Genomic DNA, 11,991 nt, shown 5'->3' on the forward strand with positions numbered 1-11,991 from the left:
TTTTTTAGTAAGAGGACTTCCTGAGCTGTCGTCATCTGTCCTCTTGCCAACTTTGTTTGTTTGTTTGTTTGTTTTTAACTGGCCTTCAGACGTGTCAGATTCAAGAGATGATGGGTTGTTAATTGGAACATAGTCAGTTAGCAAAAAGCGGGAATGACCAATTTTGGAGAGATCGTTCTGGGAAGTTGCAGATACTTTAAACACACCGTCATGGTTTTGACTGGAGCTTGAGTGAGAGTTATGCAAAATGAGGGTCCCTTTAGCACTATTTGGCAGTCCAGGGAGATCAGATGAATTACTATGAATTATATTATTACTCATTGTAGGTTTCACAGCTGATCCAGATGACACCTTGAAGTACTTGGTGATGTCTTGTGATGGTTTGTTGTAGGTTTTCAGACCCACGCCTTTGGCTTTTGATGTCGACTTAACAGAAGAGGACTTGACTTTTGCCCCTGCTGCTTTCTTGTGCTGCAATTGTGACATTTCTTTCACCCTGTTCGTTGTCTTTTTTGAAATTAGCACTATTTTGGTTCCCGGGCTCTTGGAACTGACTAGCTTAATTGTCTGAGGTGGCTTTTTGTGACACGTTTCCTCGTGTTCACTAACGGCATCCCAACTAGAAGCTTTAAAAAGACAGTGCTGGCATGCAAAACCATCCCCTGAATCGTCGGGGTGGACGCCTGAGTTGGTGTTGAATGCTGTGTTGGTCCCGGGGGATTTTAAACTGGCAGCTCTGAGAGCAGAGTCGACATCAAAGCCATGCTGTGTGGGGGATTTCAAACTGGCATGACCACACTGAATCCACTTAACGGGAGGTTGTTGAGGGGCAACTTGATTGTGCGTCATGTTGCCAGACTTGGACGGAATTGAATCTGAAAGGGGGAAAAAACAGATACACATACCCAAAACTAAGCAACACGTGATGTGAATTACATAGTTTAACTTTATGCATTGCACTGAAACTTTACATACTTACTAATAGGGATGCACCGATATGAAACTTTTGGCCGATACGATAACCGATATTAACATTACTATTATGGCCGATAACTGATATTTATTACCAATGTCAATATCTGTATAAAAACACATTTCTATGATAATCAAATTGTGTACATCTTGAAAAACACTGTGAATTTGAAAAAGTAATGCATTGCTTTATTTCCAAAACATTTGGAAAAGCCCATAAATTGTAGATTTACTGCATTGTCTTCTCTCAATGTGAAACTTTTGGCTGATACCGATAACCGATATTAACATTGCAATGTCGGGCCGATGCCGATGTTAAAAAATGACGAACATCAGCCGATACCAATATGATTGCGATATATCGGGCATCCCTACTTACTAACAATGTCAGAAAGTTAATTAATACCTTTTTGCATTGTCCACACCTCTCTAGATCCAGGGCTTTGGAGATAAAGTCACAGATGTGACACCTGAGGATTGAACGCATATAAGTGTCATAATTTTACTCAAGTAAGAAAATGGCCAAAAATCACCATCAGTTGCTCCTGCATTACATTACTGGCTTTCCTGGGGAAGCAGGTCTGGCCTAGGATACTCCTTGGATGAGAGACTGGTGCTGGAAGTAGTGTTGGAGGACCAGTAGCAGGTGCTCTCTTCCCCTCTGGTCTCATGAATAATCTCCCCAATGCCCCAGAGCAGAGACAGGACCACTGTCCTGTGAGTGAGCACTGTCCTTCAGATGAGATGTTAAACCGAGGCCCAGACTCTCTGTAGTTGGCCCCCAACCAACTGAAGCCTACTTACTGACCTACTGAATCGTGAGTGACTATAACACATTTTAGTTGGAGCAAAAACAAAAAATAACAACGGTCACGGGTTGGCTTGGTTCCAGCCTTAAAACTCGTTATATAAGGATTTTTCGAAATGTCCATGGAGAAACTGAATGTGAAACTCACTTCCGGGGCAATAAATGTCACGTGACTGAGTGTTCAGCTCTATATGACAAGCGTGAGTATTGTATTTACAGTGTGACAGGAAAATACACACACGGGCCAAATTGTCATACCGTTAAGACTAACGATGGATGCACAAATGAGCGTGATACGAACGAGCAGCTGTAGAAAAAAAAGAAACGTTTAGACGAGAAAAAGAGTGAACAAGGGGTCAACTGAACCCCTGTGATCCAACTCTGGCAGGAACAGACCGAGAGGAACAAGTGGGAGTCATTTGCTGAACTTGCTGAAATGCTCAAAGCACGGGCGATATACTCACGCATTTAGAGAGAGGTACAGAGGCACGTGGGCAATGTTATCAATGCCTGGATCCTTGATTCGACCGTGTGAAGAGTCTGGACTCGCAGGTATTCGCCATTTTCCCGCGATTCTAGCTCCGTCTTCCGGTCGCCTCTCACTTTCACTTCCGTCGACTTACATGTAACTAGCTAACCTTCAAAATAAAAGTCTCTCAAACCATGGTGGTAACCATGGTGGTAACATGGTGGTACCACATGGGATTTCATTGTGAAGTCCGGGAGGAACTGTGACCGGAAGTATCTTTCGCTTTGTAGTTGAAGTGATTTGCCAGGCTAACATCTGTCGTGACTCGTGTATGACATCCCTGCGGTACTCTATTTATAAAACGCGATTAATATTAGATGCGCAGAGAAATGTAATCCTAAACAAGTCATAAGTTAATCATAAAAAAAGGTTGTCCCAACTCCCATCTCTCCGATAAGCCTGTGTTTACAGCACCTCTTGTGGACAGTCGGGACACGGCAGGCTAAAACAGAACTCTGAACAACTATGAAAATCCATTTAAAACATCTTGATCTACGGGCTACTGCAGTGAAGTAGTTGTAATACACCCACTTATTCTCCACTAGATGACCGGGCAGTTTTAAGACGATTACTCTGCAAATGAACAACATATTCGTTAGTGAATGCGTTGTCCACCAATCGTTCCGACTGGGTGTTGTTTCCTCCGGAAGAATGTCGGGCGTACAGCTACACCATTCATGATTTTTGCTCCACTGTAAGTTTGTTTACTCAAAAGACGCATTCTGTTCAGACAAGCTAATTATGAGTATGGCATTTTAACTATCTTTGCGTTAGTGAAGTTAACAGTGCGAGTGAGGACAGTCAGTGTAACGTTAGTAATTGTGTGCACATTTCAGTAACCTTGCCACACTGTGAAACAGGCTAATTTGCGTTACTGATGGACAGACAGAGAGAGAGAGAGAGAACTCTGACACATGAGTTTAGCCTAGCATTACAAAAGAAATGCATATAAGCAAAACATTCCTGTTGTGTGGGACTGGCTTTTCTTTCAAAAACAATTGTTTGTGTGTGTGTGTGTGTGTGTGTGTGTGTGTGTGTGTGTGTGTGTGTGTGTGTGTGTGTGTGTGTCAGGAGTGACAGTTCTAGGGGACATACAATATAATGTCCAGCTGACCTCAGAGAGGACACCATGCTCCCTGCCAGGTTCAGCAGCCAGTTAGCTTTGAACGCCTTGAGGAGGATTCACCATGGGACCTGCCACTCCTACCTCTCTTCCTTCTCTAACTGCTTTGTCCACGAGAAAGGAGAGACTGGCAATTGTCCCCATTCAGACTCCAGTGTGCGGAGAAGAGTGTTTTACAACCAGAGTGCAAACTGTCCATCAGTCAGACTGTGTAAAACAGAACAATGTGGGAGAAGACCGTTCAGTGTATCAGCTGCAGCCATCGTGAATGCGGCACCGGCGCCGGTCCAGCCATACCTCAGACTGATGAGACTGGATAAACCCATTGGTTTGTACATTCATTTCATGTATAATACAAACTGTCTTTCTCTCCTTTTTTTAATCATTGTATTTGAGCATTGTGTCTTTTTTTAAACCCTACACTTTGATATTCTGTGTGTGTCACTGTTCACATAAAGCAAACTAAACATAATTATCTATCTAACATGCTCTGTCTGCAACTTGATGTGAACTGAAACCCTTAAGTCTAGGAACCCAGGAAAATCCCAGGTATTTTGTTGTTCTTAGTAAAAGAGCATCAGTTAAACACCTACAAAAAAATCTCCAAGAACTTAAAAGAGTAATATTATCGAAAACCTAGTTATCGAGAGAGCCTATCACATAACGCTGGTTAATGGTTCTGCAACAACACATTTGTTTTTAGCTTGTATTTTTTATCCTGGGAAAGCCAGTTACGCGCATGTGATCTTTTTCAGCAAACACCCTGATTCACACTTAAACACAGCTCCCCACATTCACACCATCATCTACTCTGGCAGCACTGTGTGTGGAAGCATTTTGGAGTTGAGGAAGAGTGTTTCTCATTCACCTTTCCTGCCCAGGTTTTCCCTGCCACACCACAATTTGAACGGATGACCTTCCTGTCTGACACAAGTTCATTTTCTCTGTTGTATAGCCCTTTCACGAACGTGAAAGCTTCACAGCTTTGCTCAGAAGCGTATTTCTTGTGTCACTCACTTGACTCGGTGCGTGTGTTTGCTGTAGGGACATGGCTGCTCTACCTGCCGTGTACGTGGAGCATCGGTCTGGCTGCCGACCCCGGCTGCCTCCCACATCTGGGCATGCTCACCCTGTTTGGTACGGGGGCTCTGCTGATGAGAGGAGCAGGCTGCACCATCAACGATATGTGGGATGAAGACTTTGACAAGAAGGTACTGCCAAACAGTCAGTCACATTTCCTAACTGAAATGACTCGGATCGGTCAAAGTTAACTGTGGTCTTAATAAGGAAGCATAAAGCATGCTATTTTATGTGTTGCTATGCTATAGCCTGGGTAAACCCAGCCTTGTGACTGATAGCACATAGATAGAGGTCACGTGGAGGCTGGGTTTACCCAGGCTAGCTATGCTATGCCAGCTCTTGTCTTAATTGGCCCAGGAGCTGGGTAGCAGACAGTGTTCTTTCTTCATTTTGTTGATGCTATAGAACAGCAAGACATTGTTATTGTGGTTCAGCATTGAATCTGAATTGGCTGGTGTTCTCTGAATGAGACTGACTGATGGATGCTGGTCTCTGTGCAGGTGTCCAGGACAGCCACCCGCCCCATCGCCTCAGGGGAGATCTCTCAGAGCCAGGCTCTAGTCTTCCTGGGAGGGCAGCTCTCTCTCGCACTTGGGGTTCTGCTGTGTCTCAACTATTACAGGTACCTACTGCAGTTGAGACAAACGACGCCAAAACAGATCATCTCAAAATTGGAAAATAATTCATTTGACAAATATTGTACAGTGAAATATGTATATGTATATACTCTCAAATGTGGAGATTTGACCCAGAATCCTTCAGCAACACTACTCAAAAGCCATATTATATTGGCTTAGCTACCCTTTATTTTTTGCTGGGGACACAAGTGCTAAAAAAAAGTGTGCACTTGGATGTAAATGTAGAGTTTTTTTATTGTAATATACGGTATGCAATGATATGTTCCATTTCCCCTACAAAAATGGCCATCTAAAGCCACTTCTTAACATGCAGTGGAATCCGTATTATAACCTGCTCCTAGCCGGTTGGCCTGCATGTTAAACAACAATTAGCCGGCCTACGCGCACTCCCGCGACTCCGTATCTTATCTACCTCGACCACCGGTATAAGATCCGCTTCCACGCAATCGCACCTCATGTTAAACAGTGGCAGGTCATTATCCGCAGATCTGAGTGGGCGGGTGTGACTCACTTCACTTCACTTCACGTTCACTAGTTTATTAATTAATGAATCGTTCGGGCAATCGCTTATATCAACGTGCAAACTCACGGTTTCCTCAAGTGCTGCAAAAAGGGCTTGAATTGTTTGGCCGTGTGGTCCCAACGCGCTTCAGCTGCAGCCAGGCAGCCAGGTCCATTGCATCAGGAGGGACGCTTACTGCTGCGCTGCTTGCTTGCTCCCATGTCAGAAAAAGCCTAACTTTTGTGGAGAGAAATACATTGAAAACTAGTCAGATATGACTTGAAATGCCACTTGTAAAATAAATCACCCACAGTGATTGACGACAGTCCGACCACTATTTTGACTGGGCGGCTTTATGTAACCTAGGCGAAGCGCTCATTTTTGGCACATTGCCACCCCTCGTTGGAATGGACTCCGTTAAAACGGCACGTTTTTTGAAGTCTCCAGATTTGTCGCTAACGTGATGCAGCCAATTCTATTGTGTGAGGCAGGCAGTGTTGTGTGACTGTGCGTCCACACTGCGGAGAGGATAGGAGCTGACGGACTGATAGGCTATCAAACTTTTGTGGGGAGAAATACATTTAAAACTAGCCAGATATGACTAGTTGCCACTTGTAAAATAAATCACCCACAGTGATTGACGACGGTGCGACCACTATTTTGACTGCCTCATAGCTAAAGCTGTTTCCTATCACATTTCTTGTTTTCGATCCCCCCCCCCCCCCCCCCCCGGCCGCCCACTGGCAGAAAAAACGGCTCATATCCAGTTGTTTCTTAACAAAGACCCCTCATGTTTAGAAAGGCAAAACCTGAAAATATCCTGTTCTCTCTAGCTGGACATGATCCAGAGTTCATGTTTAAAAGGCACTTAAATGTACAGTTGTTCAAGTTTTTCACCGGTTGACCTTGTTTCCTCCTCCCAGCATAGCTCTGGGTGCTGCGTCGTTGTCTCTGGTCGTCACCTATCCGCTGATGAAGAGGATCACTTACTGGCCACAGCTTGTGTTGGGTATATATGATTATGAAGAAAGACGATCCTGCAGTGTTAAGCATCTCAACTAAAGGCTTCTCTACACTACAGTCATTCACATCTTCCATCTTCTGTTTAGGCCTGGCCTTCAACTGGGGAGCACTGCTCGGCTGGTCTGCTGTCACAGGCTCCTGTGACTGGTCCGTCTGCCTCCCACTGTATTTCTCAGGAGTGATGTGGACACTGATATATGACACTATCTATGCACATCAGGTGAAGGGAGGGGTTTTGTCTTCTACTGATCTCCATAGCACTTGTCTGACAGGAATGTTGTCTGGTCTCCTTACATTCATCGTTAAGTTTAAGAGCTGGTGATTCAGGAATTTAAGTTTACAATACTCTTGCACTCACTGTGAGTCACTCTTGATAAGAACAAGCTTAAGTGCACATTCACACCATACACCAATCCCATGCTGAAGCCACACTGAAGCCACGCGATTCCGTTCACACCAGCCGCATGCCACGTCGCGCTGAAGCCACACTAAATCGAACCGATAGAGCAGCTCTGAGCCAGGCCGCGCAGAGGAAAAGAGTGTTTCTGGTGTGACCGGTTTAGCGTGAGCTCAGCTTCAGCTTGGCTTGAGCTTTGCTTCGGCGTATGGTGTGAACAAAGCGTAATACCTTAAATGCAGAAGAGAACAGAGAACTAATGTGAAAATTGTAGATGAATTGCGACTGTGCTCCTTCTTACTCTGTTCTGTTTTGATTGCCAGGACAAAGATGATGATGTCAAGATAGGGGTGAAGTCTACCGCATTGAGGTTCCAGGAGCAAACCAAACCGTGGTTGAGTGGCTTTGTGGCAGCCATGATGTCGGGACTGGTGGTGGCTGGGCTCAATGCTGAACAGACTCTTCCTTACTATGCTGTGCTGTCCACAGTGGCCATTCACCTAACACATCAGGTAGGAAATAGTGACGTTATGAGCAGAGGTTGCATTAGACTTTATCGTTGTCTGTCGTTTTGACAGATGGGGTCATAAAAAAATTATTTCATAATCTATTATTACCTGTGTTAAAATGATAGACACCCTTCAGATTTTTCTGTCATTGTAAAAAAGAAAAAGAAAAAATTGGTAAAAGATGGAAAATATTCGGTTAGTGCGACCACTGATTGTGAGGTGCAGTCTGAATGCCAAATTGTTCAATGCTAATTGATGATTATGATGAGTTTCACTCCACAATGAGATAAATCACAACTTGAAAAAAAGTGACACCTCCTCGGTGGACAAAATAACACTTTTCCAAACGGGATCCCCCAACCCTATAGAGTACCGCAGGGATGACGTATCTTTTGTAGGCTTCACCAGAAATTGCCGCCATGTTGGTTCGTCAGGGGAAAAGTCTGTGGGGTTTTAGAATGAGGATTTCACTTAAATGCATCAAATAAGGTCTGTGGTTAACAACAGTTTATGGGAGCGCGAATTTGGGTTCAATGTTAATCACTTGTATGCCCTTTGAAGCATTTTATAAAAATCATGTTTAAGAAAAACACATTTACCTTCCAAAAGTCATAAAAGTTATTGTGTGTATCGTGTGTGTGTTTAGTATATCACTCTCCCTTCCTGTTAGTGTCTCGCTCGCCCTCGCTCTCTCCATCTCTCTCTCAGTCTCTCTCTCTCATATGTGCCGTTCAGTTGAGACTGCACTGCGCAGAATCCACCTTATTATGTTAGTAGCAATTGACTGATAAATTGCATGTAAAAGGGGCTATGTAACATTTAATTTGATTTACCCATTTATATCAACTAGGCTGTCTTTCAGTGACATAAATCCTGTTATCCTAACCAAACATCCCACTGTGTCAGTCTCTTGCACGTTGTAATGTGATGTTTACTTCCTTCTCTTTTAGATTTACACATTGGACATCAACAAACCAGAGGACTGCTGGAAGAAATTTGTCTCAAACAGGAACCTTGGACTGCTGTTGTTTTTAGGCATTGTTGCTGGCAATTTGTGGAAAGAAAGAAGAGAGACTTTATTGCAAAATGAGGAACTACAAGTACCCAGATAAGTGAGATGAGCTTTTGTACAAATCTTATTTATTACACTTACACATACTACATTGTTATACAGTGTATTTATTACACTTGTGTTGGCATTTGATAAATAAATAATAAATAGAGACCAAACATTTGTGGCATAAGCTGATTTAAACCCACACAATAAAGTGATCGGATATATTAATCTTCAAAAAAATAATCAATCACGAGAAATTTCTTTCCCATTAAACAGCTCAACCCCGTTCCACATTCACTTGGATATTGGCGAGATTAAAATGTATTGCCATCCGCCTCATCAACAAGGCCAGAAATATAGGGGATTTTGCCCCCCCCCCCAATCATACGTCACTTTAAATATATACAATTTAAACCTTACATTTTTGTGATGGTCTTTCTCTATGGTTTTTGTCTTCTGATTGATTGATTCTTACAATAAGTCAAATTCCTCGTATGTAATATGATTACCTATTGTGCCAATAAAAGTGAATCAGAATCTGAATTTTTTTAAAAACTATTAATTGATTAGAACAAAATAATAATTAAAATTCATAATAATTCAGTCACTGCTAATAATAAATGTAATAATCATGATGGAAAACTGGCATGTTTTACGATTCAATTTCATATACGCTAGATGAGTTAGCGTTGTCCAAAATTGTAAGTACATTCATTCCTATAAACTCAAATATTTTTTTTGTCACAATGGCTTGAGCGAAATCACTGATGACAAGAAATCGGCTTGAGCCAGAGAAACTCCGGTGCGTGAGTCGGCATGAGGTTGGTCACACCCCCCAAAAAAGTGTGCCCATGGCACATCGTCTCCAGTCTCCACCGTGGAAATGAGCGCGTGAAGCGCACAGAAATTCTAGCACGAGTTATCATTGTGAGTGTTCAGCGTGAGTTCTTTTAGAACTCAATAAGATGAAAAGCAGAATGATAGTAATATATTAAAAAGTGGAAACAGACCTAAATACGTCACGGACAAAAGTCGCAACCCCGCCATATCTCGTAATTCGACCGCTAAAACGACACACGTAATAAGCATCTGAGTGTTTGTCCAACTGAAGCAAGTGTACAACAGTTTCCTCCACGGTGAGCTAAGCTTTGGGTGCAGGTACCTGTGTATCTGGTAGTCCGCCTTCACTGCTGCTGCCCAGCCCAAAAAGCCCACAAACTGACCTAAATGCAAACCGTGCCACCACACTGAAAACCCAAACGTCATTAACAGAGGGAAGGTTTTGCACCTCAGGAAAACCAGCCGACGCAACCAGGAAGCCGTCGTTGCATTCCATCGACGGGCAAAGTCTGACATGCGGCTCGACATCTCGACGGACAAGAGATCTCCGTCAGATAGCCCGCTCCAGTCTGAGGAGCTCCCCGAGAAACCGTCCAGAAAGCCAAACCCAGCTGCGTTGTTGAGGCATTCACTGATCCTCCAGTGAGAATAATATCGGATCCTGAAAACCGCTGCCAGAGCCCAGAGCCACAGCACGCCACGGAGAACGTCGGACTCGGAGGGATCAGACGCGTGATGCTTCATACAGTAGACAAGACAATACCTAAGCCACTCCAGCAGTAACACCTGCATCACCTTGAGGGAGACCACACCCAGAGGACTGGGTGGAGGGCCGACGCCGATTCCCTCCATTAGAGACACAAATTGGCCGTAGGAGCACAAGGGGCCGCCGAGCAGCGTGGTGAAGTTGAGGACGTAGCTGCTGAGAGGGAGAAGCTTCTTGCGGGGCGAGACGACTCGTTCCTCCTGGAGGTCCAAGGACACCGAGGTGATTCTCTGAGTCAGCAGCATCAAAGAGGAAACGGCCAAAAACAGACTGAAAGTACAGGAGATGTAGGTTAGAGTGTCAGAGTTTGAGGATCCATACACATCCATACAGTATTTGTATCCAGGGCAGAAAAAAAGCTTTGAAAACACGCATTGTTCTTGGTGGAAAATGAATTAAATTGGAACAAATTGAAATCAGGTTTGAGCTAAAACTGTTACTTAAATGTTAATAACATGTCATCCAGAGAAATGTTTGCAAAATGACGTTAAATTTGTATGTCATCGTGTACCTGTACTAAGCGTAGGTTGTGTCCGCCACCCTAATGGTGGATAATGCAATTTTAGAATGAATGAATGAAACTCTTCACATTATAGGCCTATATATCAGACACTGAAAACAAAAGTGTGAAGATACCAGGATAGCTCATGAACCATAATTATAGACAGCCAAGCTGGAAATTCACAGTTGACCTGGGATATTCTTATACAGCATGCAGGTGTTACGATGTCTGATCTTGCTGCAGAGGTTTGAGCTGAGGTGTGAGGTTGGTACCTGATGCTGACAGGCTCATGGAGGTAGTATTCCCTGTACTGTATAAGCAGGTGCCAGAAGGTCTGCCACAGCATCTGGATCCCAAACACCCAAGAGTGGAGACAGCCAGGATCCACAGAGCAGACGAGCAGCATGAAGACAGAGGTGGAGGCAAACAGAAGCACGCTGTAGACACCCATGGTGACAACTGCCAGGACGCATCCTCCAACAGAGACCAACAGGTACCTGTTGATGAGACAAGCACATTCAGGCTGGAGGCTCAGTACCATCCGGAATGAGCAGAACTTCTAAAAGCCGTTATAGCACCCCCCGTTAAAATGCTGCAGTTGAACTACTGCCTGTTTATGTTCAGATTGGACCAACATTATTTAATTCTCAAATGGAATTAGTGAGGTTTTGATAATAAAGACTCTACATGTACAAGTCAAACTGCACCTACTAAACTTAATTTAGCTGTGAAATAAATCCTGAATTTGAGTTCATTGCGAAACGTTCCCGATCTTAGACTTGGGTGTCCAGCACAACATAATGCACTGTAGTTAATTTCTTGGTAGATTGCTATTATGTATTGTATATCAAAACAAAATCCACTGATTCGCAATGAACTGTTGATCATACAGACCTGGATGTCAGGGACAGGTATCCCCGTTTAGCAAGAAAAAAGAATGCCAGTGCGAGAGGAAGTAAAAAACATTGATGCATCAGGGATCCATGGTGCTCCCACAGCCAGTTCATCAAGCCCATGTCTCAACAGAAACAAGCAAAGCCACGGACAAGATGTCTTTGACCATTTGGTGCAGAATGTCCTCTATTAAAGAGGTGAAGTATTTGTTTTCCCGACACACGGACTATCTTTGCCATTCCGCTCGTGGCTGGCATGGAAATAATTCCTTTTGTTTACTATTGTCAGGCATTTGTGATAGGGAAGCCATTTGTGAATCCATATTTGAGTAACTAGCCACCACGAGACAGA

The 11,991-nt window shown here is 43.6% G+C and overlaps 2 protein-coding genes across 2 annotated transcripts; one reads left to right on the forward strand and one right to left on the reverse strand.

The window, feature by feature from the left end:
• Window positions 1-3,390: 3,390 nt before the first annotated feature.
• coq2 (coenzyme Q2 4-hydroxybenzoate polyprenyltransferase) lies at window positions 3,391-8,693 on the forward strand (the record flags this gene model as incomplete). Its single annotated transcript, XM_083644684.1, has 7 exons — window positions 3,391-3,760; window positions 4,477-4,643; window positions 5,013-5,134; window positions 6,576-6,661; window positions 6,762-6,895; window positions 7,396-7,584; window positions 8,532-8,693. Exons 1-7 carry the CDS (start codon window positions 3,439-3,441, stop codon window positions 8,691-8,693), a joined length of 1,182 nt encoding a protein of 393 aa, XP_083500810.1. The 5' UTR covers window positions 3,391-3,438.
• Window positions 8,694-9,464: 771 nt separating this feature from the next.
• Window positions 9,465-11,287, reverse strand: mboat4 (membrane bound O-acyltransferase domain containing 4; the record flags this gene model as incomplete). The annotated part of the gene is made up of 3 exons (XM_083644685.1): window positions 9,465-9,547; window positions 9,649-10,514; window positions 11,019-11,287. 3 exons carry the CDS (start codon window positions 11,285-11,287, stop codon window positions 9,465-9,467), a joined length of 1,218 nt encoding a protein of 405 aa, XP_083500811.1.
• Between the last annotated feature and the right edge of the window lie 704 nt (window positions 11,288-11,991).

The sequence above is a fragment of the Poromitra crassiceps genome (genome assembly GCF_964638095.1).
Source record: "Poromitra crassiceps genome assembly, chromosome: 10".
Lineage (NCBI taxonomy): Eukaryota > Metazoa > Chordata > Actinopteri > Beryciformes > Melamphaidae > Poromitra > Poromitra crassiceps.